At 46.8% G+C, this 19,621-nt stretch overlaps 1 protein-coding gene across 4 annotated transcripts in view; it reads left to right on the top strand.

The window, feature by feature from the left end:
• The window catches only part of SATB2 (SATB homeobox 2), a 201,016-nt gene that overhangs the window by 3,131 nt on the left and 178,264 nt on the right, over positions 1-19,621 (top strand). The window contains exons 1-3 of one of the 4 annotated variants that reach the window (XM_025405331.1): positions 3,127-3,399; positions 7,739-7,819; positions 12,157-12,384. In XM_025405331.1, the coding sequence (XP_025261116.1) occupies positions 12,216-12,384 (169 nt within the window). In that variant the 5' untranslated portion in view covers positions 3,127-3,399; positions 7,739-7,819; positions 12,157-12,215. Of the gene's footprint in view, positions 1-3,126; positions 3,400-6,850; positions 7,820-10,167; positions 10,917-12,156; positions 12,385-19,621 lie in introns of those variants that run through there. The other 3 variants (XM_025405329.1, XM_025405332.1, XM_025405330.1) reach the window with 3 other exon arrangements.

Genomic DNA, 19,621 nt, shown 5'->3' with positions numbered 1-19,621 from the left:
CAACAGCTTTCAGCAACTCCTCGGAGACCCTACTGCAGGCACACTCAGAATGTTTTAAATGCCTTGGATTCTTAAAAAAGAGAGAGAGAGAAAAGAAAGAAAGAAAGAAAGAAAGAAGGAAAGAAAGAAAGAAAGAAAGAAGGAAAGAAAGAAAGAAAAAGAGAGAGAGAGAAAGAAGAGAGGGTGGGGTGTGGAGGGTGGTGTTACTCTTGTTGGATTCCACATCTATTGAAAACTGAATGGATCAATTATAAGTGATATCATGATGTTGGTGGCAAGTCTGGCTTCCCAGGCCAGAATCACAGGGGTTTCAGGACCTGGATGCTGAGACCCAGAGGAGCAGTGGGAGGTGGGGACACTCCATTCTGTATTAGGTGGCATAAGCCGCAGTCACTGAGGCCCTGGCCCCGGGGTCCTGTGTCCTAGGCCAATGTGGTGGTGGTGAGGGGGCTGGTAAGGTTATACTGGGGTAGGGATGCTGAAAGACCTTGACCTGACTGCCCTCTCCTTTCTGAGAGCTAAAGAATGTGGTGGGAATTCTTCCGAAGCCGGAGGAAGGGAAGACTAGTGAGTGCTAGTGGGTGCAACTGGGCTGCAGAGGGAGGGAAGTCCAGCAGACTACAGGGAGCCCTCTGTGCGCGTCTCTCTCCCCCGCCCTCAGCCCCCTTCCCCTTTCATTGAATGCTTGAAGTCAGAGCCTACCTAGAAACCCTTAAAATTTTACACTCCACTTGTCCGAGGTTTCCAATGATGACAAACTTGAAAAACGCTTCGGCTGAAGCCCGGCACCTAAGGCTGAGAGTTGGGGGGAGGGGAGGCTGTTGGATAAAAGCTCCTTGGAAAAGAGAGACTTGCCTCCCCCTTTTTCGCCACGCGGAAACTGGACTGTCTGGACAAGGAAGAGCGCCGAGTAAGGCCTCGGGCTGGGGAGAGCTCCAGCAGCCTGAAAGCGAATCCTCAGAAGCTATACACCTGGCTCCTTAGTCACCCAGCCAACAGGAGCGCTCTGGGCGTCCCGCCCTTCACGCCCGAATCAGGAAGGCCTGAGTCTGGCCGGGAGACCTGACTTGAGGTCTCTTGGGAGGAGCAGGGACGCCAGTTCTGCAGGGGACTTGCCCAGGTTCAGTGAGGCTGATGTAGAAAACAACAGCTCTGTCCTCAGCCTGGGCGGCCAGCCGGGGCGGCACGTGTAAGATGTGATTCTATCTGACTTTCCAAATCAAAGTGCATTGATTGAGGCCCAAAGAGTTCACGGCGCATAACTGTCTTAATTAAACCTGTTATAAACAGACAAATCACTTTTTGTTCTTGTAAATAGAGCTTGGGGAGACGGCACAGGGTCTGGCAAAACTTGGGAGACATTCTCAAAAAAGGAAAAGAGTACTGAGACACAGAAAAAGAATAAAAGTGGAGTTTCCACATCTTCAGAAAATAGCTCAACTGAAACCAAAATACGCCATAGCAGGGAGGTAATGGGAGACACCCTAAGTTCCCAGAGCAGCTCAGTGGAGGCTGGTAGCCCGGGATGGGACCAATAGTGGAAAATCAGGGAGTCGGAGAGACCACAGGTTGTTTAGGGGAGGTCAGGTGCCCATTGCTGAGGCTCTGAGCTACTCTACTTGGCCCTGCACTTTCCTTGCCAATCCTTCCATCTTTCCCTGCCACTGATCTCAACTTCCTGGTACTGAGAGACAGCGCTGGGAGGACAAGTCCTCTCTCAACTTGGCCAGCTTGGGGGACAAGGGCTGGTCACCAAGAGTTCAGAGATGGCAACAACTGGGATGACGGGTGATCATAGGAGTCCAGCAGGGAGCAGATGGGAAGAAAAGTTGTCTGTGATCCTCTGGGAAAGCAGAAAATGGGGAGTGTGTATACCCACAGCTCAGATCCTGCTGCAGCCAAGTGCGGAAAAGAGCTGGGGGATGATCTTGAGAAGGGTCAGGTGCTCCAGTGCCCCAGCTCTTGGGTGTCCAGAAGAGGTTAGATGGGTGGTGGCTCTGGGAAGAATGGGCGAGATGTCCTTCACTTGGAATGTGCAAAGGGCCGGGTCCGTCTCCAAGTAACACTGGGTTTCCGGAAGTTACCTGGCAGGGGCAACCCTCAGCGGACTTTGGGTCTTACAGCATAAAACCAAGTGAACTAAGGGAAGCTCATTAATTTTCTAGCTAAAAGTGGAAAAGAAAAGTTGTCTATAATATGTAAATACAGGAGATAAGAGTGCACAGGTTTGGGTGGGTTCCTGGTAACTTCTGGAGCCGGCTTTTCCCTGGTCTTAGTTTGCAAACTTTAATTCCCATGTATTTTCCTTTACTATTTAGCGTGTGACTCTAACAATAATCTGATTCAGAAATACTCTTCATTTCGTTAGGCTAACATTGATAAGGAATTTAAGTTCAGGTAAATTTTAGCACTACACTTTTCTAAAAAGTACCTTTAAACGTGTTTTTAACTTCCACACAACAAAAACGAAAAAAGTATATATCACTATGGTTGGAGAGGAACATTCTTAGATTGTCTTATATTTCAGAGATGTTGTATAGGTGCCAGCACTCCGCAGACACTAACAAATGGGTTATTTGCAGTTATTGTTCATGAAAGGTCTTTTATTTTTTTCAATTACAGCATGGTTCCCAGGTGGAAAAATTCCTTACAATTAAGAACTGTTTTTCAAAAAGATTGGAAAACCAAAACAAAAATTTCAATGTTTTATTATATAGAAGTCTTTACTGAAAACAACGGATATTGAGTTGAAGTCAGAATGTAATGAAAGTTAATTAAAATGCAAACTATTAGGGAAACACTGCAGATGTCTTTCTGTCATATCCAACGGGACAATCTTTAGAAACTCCACCCTCCCTTATATTATACTTGTATTGTGAGACTTGAATGGTTGTCAACAGTTTTCTGTTGACAGAAATAACAACAGTTCACCTTTGAAAACTCTTCACTCAAAGCTACAATGATGATTGCTCTCGAGAGGAAGGACTTCTGAAACAAATAACTTTCACACATCCACACTCACACTTGCACATCCCAAACGCACACGCAATTGCCGGTTTTTGAAAACGTTGCCTCTAAAAGAGAGAGAGAGAGAAAAAGAGAAAGAGAGAGAGGGAGAGAGAGAGAGAGAAAGAGAGAGAGAGACTGAGAAAGTCGAACTCGGGCATAGGTAACCAACAAACCAAATTACTAGGCTTTATTTATACTAAAAGGAAAAGTTCCCCTCGTAAAATTTCTCTGAGCTTATTAGTTATTTAAATCAGCCCCAGGGCTGGACGCGCGACGCCGCAGGCACCTTCTGTCTGCTCCTGGAGGTGAGCAGCCAGCGTCCCCACGCCGACCCACAGCCCCTCGCTCGGTCCTGGGCACCTGGGGCGAAGGCGGGCGCAGCGAGCCGAGGTGAGCCACTGGGCAGGGGCGCAGGGCCCGGCACGCCGGGAGAGAGCTCCGCGTGGCCTAGGGTAGGACACTGGGCACCAGACTTTGGAAAGAAACAGGTCCCAGCCAATAATAAGGGAGTAGGCGAGTAGACCACGCGGCCGCGGGGCGCCGGAGCTCAGCCGGCCCGCTGCGTGGCTCCCCAGACCCCGGCCCGCTGGGCACCGGCCCCTGCGACCCTGCCGGAGCGCTGGTGTTCGCGCCGTGAGTCGGGCGCGGGGCAGCTCAGACCTCCAGGGTTCGCTAGTGTTTTGTGTGGATCTGGGAGCTTTGCAATTGGGTGGGCACCAGGTGAATTTACACCTTTCTGGATAGCTGTCTCAATAGTTGACAAGTCCCTCTGTGTGTGTGTGTGTGTGTGGCGTGTGTGTGTGTGTGTGTGTGTGTGTGCGCGCGCGCGTGCGATTGGTGGTGGGGGTGTGTATGAACGGCTGAATTTATTGAAAATAAACCCCAACCTGCCCACTGAAGTCCTCTAAGCCCGACTCGGGGTTCCCAAGTCCAGATGTGGCGCCGGGACTGCGCGAGGTGATGCCTTGTTCTTCTGGGCTTGGCTGTAGGGCGGGAGGGAAGGCACCACGGGGTGGGGGAGCACTGAGCTCGAGTCGCCGCCGTCACAGCCACCTGGGCCTTTCCCGGAGGCCAAGGTCTTGACTGACTGAAAGGGTGTCCGAGGGGATTCGTGATACCGAGAAAACAGGCGAAGCGCCAGCTCGAGAAGCCCTCTAAGTTGGCCCCCACTCCGTACGAGTTTGGGCTGGCGGATACACCGCCCCCGCCCCCCCCCCCCACCCGGTCCCTCGTAGGTTTCTGGGACCTTGGGTCTGGCAGCGGGCTCTTTCGCCCTCTCTGCTTGGTTCAAGACCCGCGTGGGCCCATAGCCGCAAAGCGTTTGGGAAGCAACTGCGGTTTGGGCCCCCTTGCACCCAGCTACCTGAGCTTGCCCGCCCCTACGAGGGGTGGGAGCTGATTTCTGGACGCTGGCCGGCCTGCCTGAAATTTGGGGTGCGGATAGGGTGCTATGGCTTGGGCTTTCCAGGTGTGCTTTTCATTTCAAGGGGTTGGGGCAAACTGTTCGTATTTTGCACGCGCCAGGGCGTTTTTGTGTTGAGTGGCCGGATGGTACCCTGGGCCAGGGACCTGCCCATCCCCCGCCACATCCTTAACCCGCGGACTGTAGGCGACGCGGAAGGGTTGGCTCCCGGACGCCACCGGCAGAGCCGGCGCCGAAGGTTTCGGCCTCAGCCCACGCGGTGGCGCTGTCGGGAGAGGACGCCAGGGCTCGAGGCCGGGACCCCGGCAGTGACCCGGGCTCGAGGGTGGCGGGACCTTGACGCGAAGCCGAGGCATCGGGGCTCTTAGCAGCCACCTTGGGCCTGAGATCCTCTGCCTCACTCGGTGTTTCCCTAAGGAAAACGCAGCGGGTCGGGAGCGCCACCCCGGGCCCCAACCCCAACAGCGCCGAGGTGGGGGCGGGACGCAGCAGCGGCTCCTTGGGCGCTTCCTTTTCTTCCCCCACCCTTGCCTTGTTGCCCCGCTTTACAGTCGATTTCTACAAGTAAACTAGATTAGCAGGGCAGTCATTCGCTTGCAGCGCGGTTGCAGAAGGGGACCCACCTATTACACTCCCGGCTCTGCAAAACAATGAAGGGCGCCCGGGGGGGCGTTGCCCGGTGTGGCTATGTTGGTGCTCCAGGCCGCAGGACCCTCCGTCCTCCCCGGTCCTCCGGCCCGCGGCCGCCTAAGGGATACCAGATCTCCCACCAACGACTCCCCCAGCTCTGAAACCTATCTCCTCGCTTTCTTCCCCCAGGGCAGGCAGCGCCCACACCCGAGGCCCATCTCCTACCCCGGGGAGCCCAGTGCAGAAAGCTCCCCGTCCTCGCCCGAGGCAGCTCCTGGGCCGACCTTGGCACCTCCCTTCCCGCCCACCCAGCCCCTGCACGGTCGGCCCCACTAGCCCCAGACCCTCGGGCCTCTGGGGTGCTAGGCTCACCGCGCAGCGCGGACTTGTTGCCCATCATCCTTCCCCATCAGTCGTCCCCGTGAGGCGTATCTCCCTGCTCCGGCCGCAGGGGCTCGTTCGTTTGGGGCCGGGAGGAGGACCTCCACCGTCTCTACCTCCGGCGGTCGACGGCTTCCTCCCCTCCCCTCCCCCGCCCAGGCCCCCTGAGCCGCCGGGGGAGCCAGGAGTCATCTATCTTTGCCTGGCGCGGGTTGGGATTTGTCCGGCTCTGATGCCAGCGAGGAAGGCGTGCGGATAACGAAGTAAGTGTCCCCCGCCCTGCGCTCGGGTCAGTCCCCAGACACCCGGAGCACTCTGGGAAAGGGCTCAAGCCCACCCTGGGCGAACCGTCCTCCAAAGGCGCATCCCCTACTGGGGTATTCTGGCCCCTGGCTCTTGTCTTCTTGGCTCATCCGATTTCCAATCTAAGCCCCTCGCGGTTATGCCGTCCGAGAAAGTGTTGGTCGCCAACTCCCCACGGACAGTCCGCGGCGGAAATTGGCTTCAAAGCTGGCGTGGGCTTCATTTGAAAGAAATGATTCCCTCCCGCCCTCCTCCCGCCCTCAGCAGGGCAAGCTCCGGAGGAAGAGGCAGGCCCGCTTGGGTTCCTAGAAGCCGTCGAAAGCTTTTGACGCGGGCGATTCCTATAGTTTTCCCTGCGTGTTCCAGGGTTGAGGGAAAACGCGGCACAACTTTCCAGGGCTCTTTAAGAGGCAGGATCTCTCTGCTTGGGTGACCGAATTTGAAAGCCTTGGAGCTTGGGGATGGATGCCGGGCCCTCAGGGCTCGCGATGGCCCAGGCGAGAGCCGAAGTCCCGCGCCTGGCACCCTGCACCCTCCGCCCCGGCGACCAGGCCTACGCTGTCCGGAGCGGGCCTCTAGAAGGAAAGGTTGACCAGGGTGGAAAGCACGCACAACAAAAACTTGGTGTCGACAAAGAGAAATCAAGAAACGTCATTAGACTGCAGGCCATAAAAGAAGGCCTGACAGAGAGAAAAGGAGAGAAGTTGGAAATAAGAAAAACCATACACCTTTAACACCAGCATATAAAGATCTATTGATTTTTTAAATAACAAATCCGTGTTTGTGAAAGACAGGCGGCCTTTTACTAAATGACACAAGAAAAACTTGGGGGGGGGGAGTGAAGAAAAGGGGAAAAGTATGAGCAGATTCCCCACAAAAAAGTCAGTTAGAAGGAAACTGAGGGATAAAAATGTCCCCCAGATGTGAACTCCATGTTTTGAGCACGGAAGCAAACTATCTCCTAATGCACAAAATCGGTTTTAGATAAAAGTATTTTAAAAAATCAAACGTAAATAAAACAACTCTTTTCTTGTTATTTTGTTTTAAAAATGTTTGGAAATAAATCTTTTGAGGGATACAAAACGAAACCAAACAAATATTCTTGAATCATCATCAAATTTATTTATTTACTGTTTTAAACAGTAGAAAATTCTAGCGAAGGTAAAAATATTATTTAAAATATATCTTATTGTCGAAATTAAATCTGCTGGAAATAATCGCTTCAGTTGAAATAAAGTCAACACAAAAATTGTGCAGTAAAAAGCGAATGTAATTTGAAACAGAAAAGGCCTTTATTAGAGACAAAACTCGAGAGGAAAAAAACCCACACCGGACATACATCACAAAACTTCCTAGAACTCTCCTTTAAATCGAAAGAAATTTGTAAAATGTGATATGAAATACAACTCTACAAACATTCAAAATACATTTCTGGTCATAATTAATCGTATTTGACATTTTCCTCTAAGTTTAATGCAACTTTAAATAATTTAGGTTTTTTCCTAACATGATAGATTTTTTTCAGTATCAGAAATGGACAACAGGAAACTCCAATAAAGAGAAAAGCAATGAATTTAAAAGGGTGCAGAATCTGAAAACAAACTAGCCACAATGTACATTTAATTGTACTTAAATGTATATTTCATTTAAATAGTCCTTCTCAGGGGTTTAATAATTTAGAATCAATAGTTCCCTTCAAAACATAATAAAATATTTACACTTTATAAAATATTAACCGATTAACAATACAGCCGTGTTGTTTATAAGAGTGTAACTGAAGTCCTGCAAATCATGTTGTTGACACAAGCCTGTGAGGTTAGCGAAGTGATCCTTAGCAAAATGTAAATGAAGATCTTCAGACAGTGGTGTTTATAAAATAGCTCATTAATGACTTAGGATTGAATCGCTCCAACCATTCGCATCATCAGATATAATAATAGTGACGAATCAGACAGGAAAGATCCTGGCTAAACCATTTGCATTTTTTTCCAGAAGTACTGAACTCCTAATATCACCAATTCTTCTAAGTTCCTGGACATTGATCCGGAGGAGGATTCGCAGTTCAACATCAAGGTAAGGAAGGATACAGCATTGTTACCGTTGTTGAGATATTAATAAGAAATACGCCTTTCCCCATGTTGTAAACGGGCTAAGTTTGACAGTGGTAGTTGGCTTTTGCGACACCCCCTTCCCATTTCGACATATTAGAGATTGAAGAAAAAGTTTGTTGCTCAAACTTACAGTTTGTTTCTTTGCAGCCCCAAACCTTTTAGCTACCACCACGGGTTGATTTACTAGACCCACTTTGCTCTCACCGACTTCGAACTGTGCATTTTCTCCCACCCGTTTGACTGGGGGTGGGATGCAGGGGGAGGATGGGACTTGGTGAAGAAAACCAGGGAAAGGCAAACGCTGCCTAAAACTCCCAGGGTGGCTCCCCTAAGATTTGCTATCCTGCTTGTTTCTTTTCTCGGCCGGGATCCGACCGACTCCCGGGTCGCCTCGGACTTCTTTGGAACTTGGTGGGCGGCGTCTGGGTGCCGGGTTCGTGGTGATCTGGGCGCCAACACTTAGGCCGGGGGCAGGTTTCCTTCCTGGGACCCTTTCTCTTCCAGAGGCTCTCAAGCCTCTAAGCCCGTGCGCATGCCGCCTACCAGGGAGATGCGGCTAGTGGAAGGCGGTCTCGTCCCGGGCACAATCCGCGGACTCAGCTTTCCGCAGTCTATGCACCCAGCCGGGATTTACAGAACTGCTCCCGAGAGCGTTTCCCGAAACCGAACTTAGTTTGGCCCTCTGGCGCCGCCGTACAGTCAACGCTTCTTAAGGGGGATCGGTGGCTCTTGCTGCGGGAGCTGTGGGAGAGCCCTCGGGGTCTTGGGGATTAAGAGGGAGAGTCAACATGTGCGGGAGGGACAGGAGGCGCAACCAGTTGAGGGGGATTCTCTGGCCTCAGGGCCGGCGGGGATGCGTCCACATTTTCTCGCCTAAGGTCCTAGCGGCTAATGTCCGCCGACGCCCCTGGCATCTCGCGGGGGCAGCGGCCCTTGCCCACGTGCTTTTCCTTAAGGAGGCACTGCGCCTAAGCAGAATCGCAGGGACAAAAGCGCGGCCAGAGGCCAGCCTGCTCGGCTAGTGCCCGCGCCACCTTAAATGAGCACCGCGGCCGGAGTCGGGCTGCCGCGGCCGCGGCCGCGGGAGTCGGCAAAAGTTTGTGGCTCTGTTACGCCTTCGCGGGACCTGCTGGGGACGCTCCTGTGCGGCCTCCCCCAGGGCGGGGAGGCCGGGTCCTCACGGCACAGCTCTGCAGGCGCCAGCAGCCCTGGGCTCGAGCAGCTTGGGGTCCCCAGGAGCCCCAGTCCTGTAGCCCGAGGACAGGCAGCCCCACCGCCCTCGCCGCCACCGCGTCACGGGCTCCAGGCGGCCCGCTTTGCGCCGCTCGCGATGTCTCCGGAGCGGCGAGCGCTCCAGGGATGCCATCCAGGGATGCACCCCGCTCTGCACCCACCACGCAACCCCCATTCCTGTGCCACCCACAGCCCGGCGGGCAGTGGCCGTGCTCCTGCCATTCGGGACACCCGGGCTATTGTTCCGGACTCGCGGCCGTGCCAGCTTTGAAGGAGAAGCGGCCTTCCCTGCGCGCGCGGCGGCACGAAGCGCGGCGGGCCGGGACGTTCGGCTCGGCGCGGAGGGGGAGCTCGCAGGCACCGGGAAAAGTTGCTCGGAGGGGCGGAGGCGGTGGGTGGTGGGCGGAGGCGGTGGGTGGGGGAGGCGATCGCCCTCCTATCTCCAAAGTCGAAAGTACTCCGCGCAGTTAACAGAGCTGGGAGCCGAGGCAGCCGCGGTCGCCTCTTGCGCGTCGGTCTGCGTCTCCGCCGGCAGACGCGGCACCAAGCGACTGCCTTGTCGCCGCCGCCTCCGCGCCGGGACGAGTGCGCCTAGGGGCTGGGCGAGGCGACCGCGCCCTGGACCCGCCACAAGGAGGAGGACCAGACCCTGGGCCCCGGTGCCCGCCTGCGCCCAGACGCACCCACCCGCTGGCCGCGGCCACCACCTCGCGCCGCACTCGGTCCTCTGCCATCGGTCCTTCGCCGCCTCGTGCACGAGGTCCTCGTCACCCCGCTCCGACCGCCGACTCTCCCCTTCCTCCTCCTCCCTCCTCCCTGCCTCCCACCCGCCCCTCGCCTGTCCCTCTGCCTCCTCCGCAGCCCCGCCGCCGTTGGGTCGCCGTGCTCACAGCGATTGATTGATTGATGTTTAATTTCCTGCCAGGCGGGGCCCCCCTCCCCCCGCAACCTCCCCAGCCCTCCTCCCCGCCCCCCACTCCCCTCTTTTCTTGCGGTGGACCAGTCTGGCTTGGGTTTAGATCCATCCCCCCCACCCCCATCCCGAAATAATCCAGAGACTTCCCCTACCCCCACCCCAAATTATTATTTTGAAGGCGCTAGATCTGGGGACCGAAAGGGGGAGGGGGAGAAATCGGAAACCGAGGACAACCCAAAAGGACTCACTTTGCCTGATGACTCAACGCAACTAATAATCATCTCCCTCTCAGTGTGTCTCTCTCTGCGGCTTGTCAGTGAGTCCGGCTCTGGCTGCTGGCAGAAGCGGCCGAGAGGGGAGAGGCTGGAGGTGACAGCTTGGGCGGCCGCCGCGTTTCCTCCCGCGCGCGGTCCCGGGTCCCTGCGTCTTCTCGGCTCTTGGTGTCACCGGTCCCACCGCTCTGGCCGCGCCTCCTCGCGAGCTAGCTGCCCTGCGAACGGGCAGCCGCGGCCCGGCGCCTCCGGGTTCTCAGCCCTTTCTCTCCAGAACCGGTCTCCTTCCCGAAGGTGTGAAAAGGCTCTTTCAGCCTCCTTCTCTTCCCCCCTCCTCCGCCGTCCCCTCCCCCGCTCGCTCGGGTGTCCCTTTGGAGGAGTCCTTTCCCTCTCCTCCTCCTCCCCCTCCTCCCTCCCCCCATCATCATCATAACAACCATCTCCGCACCAGAAGAAGACACCCTGACCCAGGACCTTAAACGTTAGGACCTGGGGAAGAGGGAAGGGAAAGGAGTAAAGAGGAAGAAGACTAGGAGAACACCGCAAAGCCAAGCACCAGAAACTTTCCACCCTGGATTCTCTACTTTTGCTCCATGGACAGAGCCCCAGCCAGCCAAGTTTCAGACAGACCGTGAGCAGTAAGTACGCAGGGCGAGGGCTCCCGCGCTGCGCTCGGGAGTTCGGGGAAGCCCAGGGCCAACGAAGTTCCCTCCCCGCCGCTCTCGGCCTCTCGGACCGCGAAGTCGGGGAATGCAGGCGGAACCCTCGTCCGCAGCCCTCCTGCTCTGTGTCTTCATCTCGCATCCTTCCTTTCACCTCCCCCTGCCACCTCCACCTTGTCTCCTTGACCCGTGGCGCCGACGCTGCTCGCGCAGCGAGAGCGCCCACCAGGATTCCCAGCGCGCACGCAGTACGGTGCCGGGGTCCTGCTTCTTGCGGGTGTCAGTGACAACGCGAGCGTCGTTTCATCAGGTGTTTCCCCTCCTTCCCTGCCCCCCCACCCCCAATCCAGGGGTGTCGAGACCTGCGGCTTCCGTGGGGAGCGCACTGCCAACCTAGTGACCCAGAGGAAAACTTTCTGGAGCGATGTTAAAATTGGGGCGGATGAAGGCTGCTCTTGCACTAAGAATTCAAATGCTTTTTGCTTTTGTGTTTTATACTGAAGAGCTTTAAAAAAGCACTCGGGATCAGATGAAGATAAGAACGCTCCAAAATAATAACGATTGTAGCGCCCGCCTTTGTGATGGAGGTTATTCTGATAAATACCTCCAAGTGTTTTCGGATGCTTATTAATGTGGAATTAGGGTTGATTTTATGCAGGTGTGTGCTTACCTCAGGCCTTGCTCTGTATAGGTAAAAAGCGGGTATTCAAGGGGTTCTTTCGCCCGGCCTTTGGCTCCTGCCTGGCTATTCACAGCGCATTTACCGGGTGGTTAATTCGGTTATGGACTTGCGCACAGCCCCCACTCCCTTCCCATGTGGGTGGAACGTCTTTTTTATGAAGTTCACTTATTCCACAATCCTGACCCCGGGACGGGCTAGGCTGTCGCACCCAGGAATGGTTTATGCCAACCCCGTCCCAATGAATGGACCACTTCTAGGCTCCCCTGGGTGCCAACCCCGGCCGCAACCCGGAGGGCTGACTTCTGAGGAGCTGCGACTGGGCAGAGGCGCCGAACCGAGGCGCTGGGCTTCCCGGGGGCCTCCCAGTGTAAGGTTGGGACCGGCTTCCCGGCTCGGGCCCCTCGGGCAGCGTGGGAGGAAGTTTGTGTGGCTGTGGTGCAGCGCTCTGCCACTGGCCTGAACGTCTATCACGTGTGTGAGCGGTTTTCCCTCTTTTTTCTCCCTCCCCCTTTCCTCCCCCCACCCCCTCCCTAGGTCCCTGTGCGTTTTATTGCGACCTGCCGGTGGGAACTTTGTCTCCGAGTCGGAGCAGCATGGAGCGGCGGAGCGAGAGCCCGTGTCTGCGGGACAGCCCCGACCGGCGGAGCGGCAGCCCGGACGTCAAGGGGCCTCCCCCGGTGAAGGTGGCCCGGCTGGAGCAGAACGGCAGCCCCATGGGAGCCCGCGGGAGGCCCAACGGCGCCGTGGCCAAGGCCGTGGGAGGTAACAGCCCGAAGCAGGGAGGCGCGCAGCCCGCGGCCCAGTGATAATGGCCTGGGTGTCAGGGTTCAGGTTGATTAGGCGCTGTCGCGGTGTAGGATTACAGGAAGTGAATTCCAGGTTGCCAAATAATGCCCCCGTCGCCTCTCATCTGCAACTGGTAGCTTCATCTCGAGTTAAACCAAGAAAGTGGTTTTTACCCAGAGGGTGGCATTTTTTGGGCATTTTGCCACTGTGTGCTGAGGTGTTGGCAGGTTTATGTCACAGCCAGCTAACTGTTTCTAGATTTTCCTAGAGAGCTTTTTAGTGATTTAACTCTTTTGCCTTGCCTCAGAGTGTCTGTTGTAGGGATGAAGTTCACGTGCGTTCGCTTTTAGGGAATAAAATAGTTGTTAATGCTCAGGCGAGTACAGGGACAAGGAGAGTTGATGTTACTTTGTAGTGAGGACAGTGCTTCAAGACAGATGAGTAACAACTGGGAATATTTCCTGCCACGTGAAATGTGGGAAATAAAGAATCACCATGAATCCATCAGGCCCTTAGAAGCTTAAATGCTGCAGTTGTCTATAGTTTAGTCATATGCATTTGTAACTTTGTTATAGGACAACAGATAAAAATAGGAAAGTAGCCTTATCAACTACATGCAGTTTCCCCTCCCAAGAATTTATTAATAATTTTATTTAAAGAAAATCTTTTGTAGTTTTTACTACTTAAGCAACTACTTTCTTTTAAAGTGGTCAGGAAAAGCAATCATACAAAATAAAGATATGGGAGAAATTTAAACATTGAAATATTTTGGAGTTTGTATGCCATTTGCTTAGTTGTCTTTTACATGTAAAATCCACAATTCTACATGGCATGCAGGTTTTCTGTGTGTTTGGGATAAATCACTAGTTTAATTTTTTTTTTTTTTTTTGCTTCTAACGTTTTTTCTCTAATTTCAACAATAGCCCATTTAATATAATTATATTAACTTGCCTTAAATGATATAAAACCTTGGCAAACCTTAGTGATAAGCTACCACCCCCTTGTTATAAGAGTCTGTTTTGTATGTATTTCAAAATAGTTACCTCTAAAAATGTTCATTTCCCTTTAAAGAGTTAAACACATATGTTTTATAAAATCATAGTTTTTTCTTTTACTTATTTGCTATTTCTATTTCTTCATGGTAAATACTCAGGATGGTTTGTCTCAGTTTTTCATATTAATCATCTCACTTGAGATGCATTCATCCTTTCAATGTTGTAAGTTAAAAAATTTGGTGATGGATTCTGCCTTATCTCCCCTTTTTGGGACTTGAAAATATACTTTATTGAGGCAAAAGAAAACTTAACAGTTCTGTGACCCACTTTTAAAAAGAGAGGTTTATTAATTTGTCCTGATACTGGAGCAAATAATGTCAGGCTTTTGGCATAATCATTTAGTATATGCATATAAGAAATAAAAATTCATAGAGAGTATGATGGTACCAATTATGAGGTATGCTAAGTGCTCAAAATATTTGAAAAAGTTCTGGAAATCCTTGGAGACAGTGTGTTCCAAAGTGGCCTTTGTGGACAGAAAAGGCTTGGACTTAAAATTTTGGTATCTTTCTGAAGATCTAATACAATTCACTAAATTGAAAGGAATCTGTAAACATTTTAGAATGTAATTGTTAATAATTGTGCTTCCCTAAAACAAGTTTTTTTTCCCCCTCCTTCTGTATCATGTTGAACTATGAAAGAAAGTGCCTTGCTCTGTTGACCAGGGATATGTTTAGTGTTAAATAGTGATTGCTTTTCAAATTTGTTGAGAATATAGTTCACATTTGAGCCCTTATATGTTAAATATAAACTAAAATTATTATCTTGGTGAAGAATAATAGATTTGTTTCAACCAGCTGCCCTAGACACTTTCTCTTAATTAACTTAATTTAGTAATAGCAGAGGTCTTATTAGCTGCTTCCCAAGTTGAAAATAAAGATGACATTATTTTGTCTCAATACATATCGTTTATAATACCTGATAGTAAAGTGGTTAAAGTTGTTTAGTGGAATTTAAATTTTTTAAAAAAGAAAGATTTTACTCTATATAGCGTAATTATAAAGAGATTAATTTAGACAACTTTAGAATATAACAACTTAGAAGATAAGATTTTCATAGTACAAAGGTTTCTAATTGAATGTTAACAAAATTATTTTATGAGTTTAAGTTTATATAATTCCCAAATGTATGTTAAAGATGTTAATACTTTATTTGCAACTTTTAACCATGTATATATATAGTTTGGAGCAAAGCCAAGCCTTTTGAAAAATGCACATTCTAAATTTTAAAAAATGTTTAAAATAAATTTTTAGTTAGTTTTTTTATAATTAAAGGATTCTTTTGAACATAGAGTAAATATAGATTATATTTCTACCATTCTATGTTCTTTTGTTTAAATTTTCTTTATAAAGCAATATAATAAGCATAGGTAACTACGCAAGTATTTATAGCTCTTTATCATTTATTAGCATTTTCAGATATATTGCAGTCTTGTCAATGGTGTAAAGATGGATACAATAAAATTTGCCTTAAAAGTGGAGCCAAAAATTTGGGAGTACATATTTGTTAATCTTTAGTGTTCCTCTTTCTTAAAAGCTGTTCTTTTAAAAATAAGGGAGATCAAGTTAATTGGTTGTCTAATCAAATAGCAATTTATCTTACTGTTTTTGATAAGCAGTGAGGTAAATATATTTTAAATATATTTCTGAATGCATTGATTGCAGTAGTAAATTCTGCTATTGCTGCACTTATTTAGGTAGAGGGAATTTACTGTGTTTTTCGATGAGAACTAAATATTCATAAAAAAGGGGGCATTATTTTAGTGTCTGAATTTAAATAGTAGAGAGGGTAGATACACTGTCACCAGTCTTTAAGGTTGTGTTTTAACAGGGGACTTAAAAGTGTGTTGTTTACTATGTGGTTAACTTTAGAAGACTCTATTAAAAACTAGATCAGTTTTGCTTTGTCTTTCCAACACTTTCTAGGATGTTTTTGCTCTTATCTGAGCAGTGTGTTTTAAAGCATGTATGTAATAAAATGTAAGTGCTCAGATGTGTATGTCAGTCAGCTTTTATAGAAGGTCCTTAGGAAAAAAAAAAGGCTAATATCTCTTTAAAAAACATATGAAGGCTAGGAGAGAGTTTAGAGCTAGCAAGAGCACGATGGTGTTGACAGCTTTATATCCCTGCTGGGTAACATTCACTTACTAGAATTGGCGTCCCCTCTCAGCTAGTAATTCACTCCATAAGGATTTTGAAAAAGGATGATTAATGGTGAGGAAATTTATATTTGTGAAATTGTTGATTAAAACTTACAGATCTATTTGAAGATTAGGAAAAGAAGAGATTATTAAGGATGATGAAAATAAGAATCAGATGATCCTTTTTAACACTATTAGCATAAGTACCTAAAATGTTCTGTTATATGGAATGCTTGCTTCAGCCATGCAACTTACAGCATAAAATGAAAGTGATGCCAATCAAGTTTCCAGAGGAAGCAAGGCATTCTGCTTTTCTCCTGGACTGCTGAAAGGTGCTGGCCAGTTGTGCTTTAATAGCAATAAATTGTTGTGTTTCATTCATTGTTAACACAAGCATTTTCGTTTTTTAATGTTTGGCTTAAAGAAGAACTTTCAGACAGCTTTATTTAAACTGAATGAACAGCGCTTGAATATACCAGATGGTGTATTTGCTGATAGGAGGCATTAAACATCAGAAATCTTTTTGATACTTTTCATTTTCCCATGAATTTTTATGATTTTTTTGGTGTTAAATGTTCTAGATTTTAGGGAAAAATATTTAAACATTGAAAATATCTTTTAGAGAGATTTGCTTTTTTTTTTTTTTGAAAAAAACTTGCTTATTTCTGAAAAATAATTTATGTTTTATAAATAACAATTTAATTTTGTTGGCATACTGTGTGTGGAAGTTATCTTATAACTAGTCTACCCGAAGTAGACCTATTTGTGCTACCAGGCAGCCCTTTCAAGAACATAACTGTCTTGTTGCAAGGGGAAAAAAATCATTATGCAGTACACACTGATGTATTCAAATAGGGAAGCAAATGTGATCAAGATTGTTAGTCAGGGCCTCATTTAAAACTGAACATTGTCTACAACAACAGTTAGTTTAATTGTCTACATGTGGAACACTTCCTTTTAGATGAAAAGAAATGCAGTTCGGGTCAGGTGTAGTCACCATATCAGCGACAGTAGAGAGACATTTAACTTTTTGAAAGGAGTGCAGATATGAAAGTATAGATAGGTGTATATAGAGATTATATAATACTTAAAAATTTAGAACTATATTGTTAACATGGGCAAAATGGAGAAAACTCCATTTCCAAGGATGAATATCATAATACTTGTAGGAAGTACTCATTACTTCAAAAAGAGAAAAGATTGTATTTTCCCCTCCCACTTTTTTTTTTTTTTTTTTTTTTTTTAAGGTTTTAAGATCTTTTAAATAGAATGAACTTAAGCTTTGGGGTCATCCAACAATCTAGCATGTCCTCTGTAGTTTTGCTGAGGTAGAAAAATAACTCTTCTCTAAAGTGTTTTTAGTTCTTGGCCTGTTATTAAAATAAAGATATACTTGGTTAAAAAAATATATGCAATGGAACATACACATTAAACAGAACATAGGGTATCCGCCCCTCAAAGTCCTGAGCATAATTTGATGTTTCAAGCAAGTTTGGAAGCCTTATGTTCCATCAGCAGAAACCCACTGACCATTGTATACTCAAGATCATCTGTAGTGTAGTGTGTGTGTGTGTGTGTGTGTGTGTGTGTGTGTGTGTGTGTATTACACAGATGTCCCTTAAGGCATCTGTTTTTTAACCCCTGCAGAAAATAAGCAATATCACCCTTTCCCAGAGGGTTGTAACCAGCAAAGTCTGTACATATGAGATATCCTGTTTGAATTCTTCTTTTCTTTCTTGAATTTTGTTTTAACCAATCTGTCTCTTTAGAGAGGGGAAAACAGACTAATCATCATTTATTAGATAGCTAAGAATATGAATTTGAGTCATTTTAAGTATAGGGAAATCAGTTTTATTCTAGGCAATACTACAACAATTATTTGGTATGTCTGGCAAAGTAGTAAGCAGTGAAGTTTGGTAATTATAATTTAAAACTCTTAATTTTCTTTCTTTTTAAAAAGTATTTATTATAGAATTAGCATATATGTATATATTTAAAAAGACATGTTAAATTTACAGGGCTAGATGAATTACAAATAGTATTATTTTCTTGGGTTATACTTATCTTTTAAAGCTTTTTAGGTTTCTGTTGGAATAAAATTTCTCACCATTAAAATGTTTCTTATGACTAAGAATCCCACATTAGGTGTGTAAAATATGTACATAGTTTGTTTCATTTCAGAAAGCCAGACTTTATCCTACATAGCATGTAAATTAATAAAGAATTCTTTATATTGTTTTATCGGTAGGCTTTTAAAAAACCTATATAACTAATATATGGTAGCATAGTAATTTTTACTATCTTCCTTACATGAATACTTAGATACAATGGCATTTTGGAACATATTTAAATATGGAGCATTTGACAAAAGTTGTATGTGTAACAGTTTGTCAGTGAAAAGTGACAAGTGGGAAATGACAAATGAAATGTTGGCATCATCACTCTTTATTTTGATAAAAATGTCTCAATTTGCAGTGATATAATACTGTTTCATATTATTTCATGAGTTGTGTGAGAATGCATAAGGGGAATTTAGATTTTGTGAACGAAAAATTAGCAGCCCAAACTCTCTTTTCAGAAGCTTTGGCAGCAAGTTCCCCGTCTCCCCCACTCCCCAAGAATAAGAACAGCAGTGAAATGTTGGATCTAACCCATACATTTTAACTCATTATTTTTTGGAAAAAAAAAAGAGAAATAACCTAAAACGGTTTCAAGTAGGAGACCTTTATGCTTAGCTCAAAAACATGAAAAAAAAGAGTTTGCCTTTTAGTTTCTATTCTTTTCTTTGTGGCAATTTTTAAATGAATGATTTGCCTCTACTGACTTTGATTGTATGGGTCTTTTTTCACTACCAATCAACACTGCTCTCCATCATTAACTTAGGGTGCCAGTAAGGAGAGCTGTGAATTCCTGTTATTTTAAAATGCAATAGAGGTTTTGAAAATGTCTGTGGTAAAAATGGATTTTTATATACAAAAGATTTATCATCCTACTACTTAAATGTAATGTGATAAATATTTCGAAGTCGAAGTAGATGCCCCGAGTGGAACTGAGGTATGACTAAAACAAAAACCAGTTGAGGACTTACAGAATTGGAAAAATGCACAGTTGTAGCCACTATAGTGTGCTATTTTCCGTTCCTCTTTATTGTTAGCAATCAACCAAACATTATTTTTCTTCTTTTACGTAGAAACAAGCCCCGTAAGCATAACATGCTATAGTATTGTTGTAAAAATGTTCCATGGTGGAGTTTTCAAAATTATGGAACTCTAGCTATATATGTTTCAATTAACAGAATTATTTTGCTTCTTAGTAGCAAGTGATTTAAGAATTGTGGTAAAATCAGTATAATTATGAAAGGCTACATCAGAAATTGCATTCTACAACTTGCGTATCTTTTGCTGCTCAATTAAAAGTTTTCCTTATTTCAGATTTTTAAAAAACTAGATAAAAAGACATAATATGGAACAAGTGTGCTTTAGGTCTATAATTATGACAACAGGATTTATGGCATGCATTTTTTCCCCCTTTTAATTGATGTCCTTTAACTTAAACTAGTGGATGTTATGGTTATTAGTTTGACACATGCCTAAAATGCAGATCAAAGCATTAATAGAAATTTTGAGTATTTGAAACTTGCAATAAAGTTATCAGCAAACTATGTCAGTCTTATAGTAAGCATATTCTTTATTAATGGTTATGACATATAGGACAGGAAAACCTTCTGGGGAAATGTATTTCAATTTTAGTTGCTCCTGGTACTATTACTCATTAATAGTGTGTGGGCAAATTCAGTTCTGCTCTTATCTAGTAGCCTTATCATTGGAATGGAGTTCTATCGTAGCACAGTTGGTTATTAAACTGTAAAATAACAACAAAGATCAAAAAAGGGGAAGCACTGCAAGCTACTATTTATCAAAAGGGATCCATTTCAAACCAGGGTAACTGGTGCCCACTGATGGTTGCACAGTTACTGAAATGTGCACAGCAGCTCAGTGTCCTTCTTTTGTTTATTTGA

Source organism: Theropithecus gelada, chromosome 12 (assembly GCF_003255815.1).
Source record: "Theropithecus gelada isolate Dixy chromosome 12, Tgel_1.0, whole genome shotgun sequence".
NCBI classification, from domain to species: domain Eukaryota; kingdom Metazoa; phylum Chordata; class Mammalia; order Primates; family Cercopithecidae; genus Theropithecus; species Theropithecus gelada.
The sequence above is the reverse complement of the archived record's forward strand: the minus strand, read 5'-3'. Positions and strand labels throughout refer to the sequence as shown.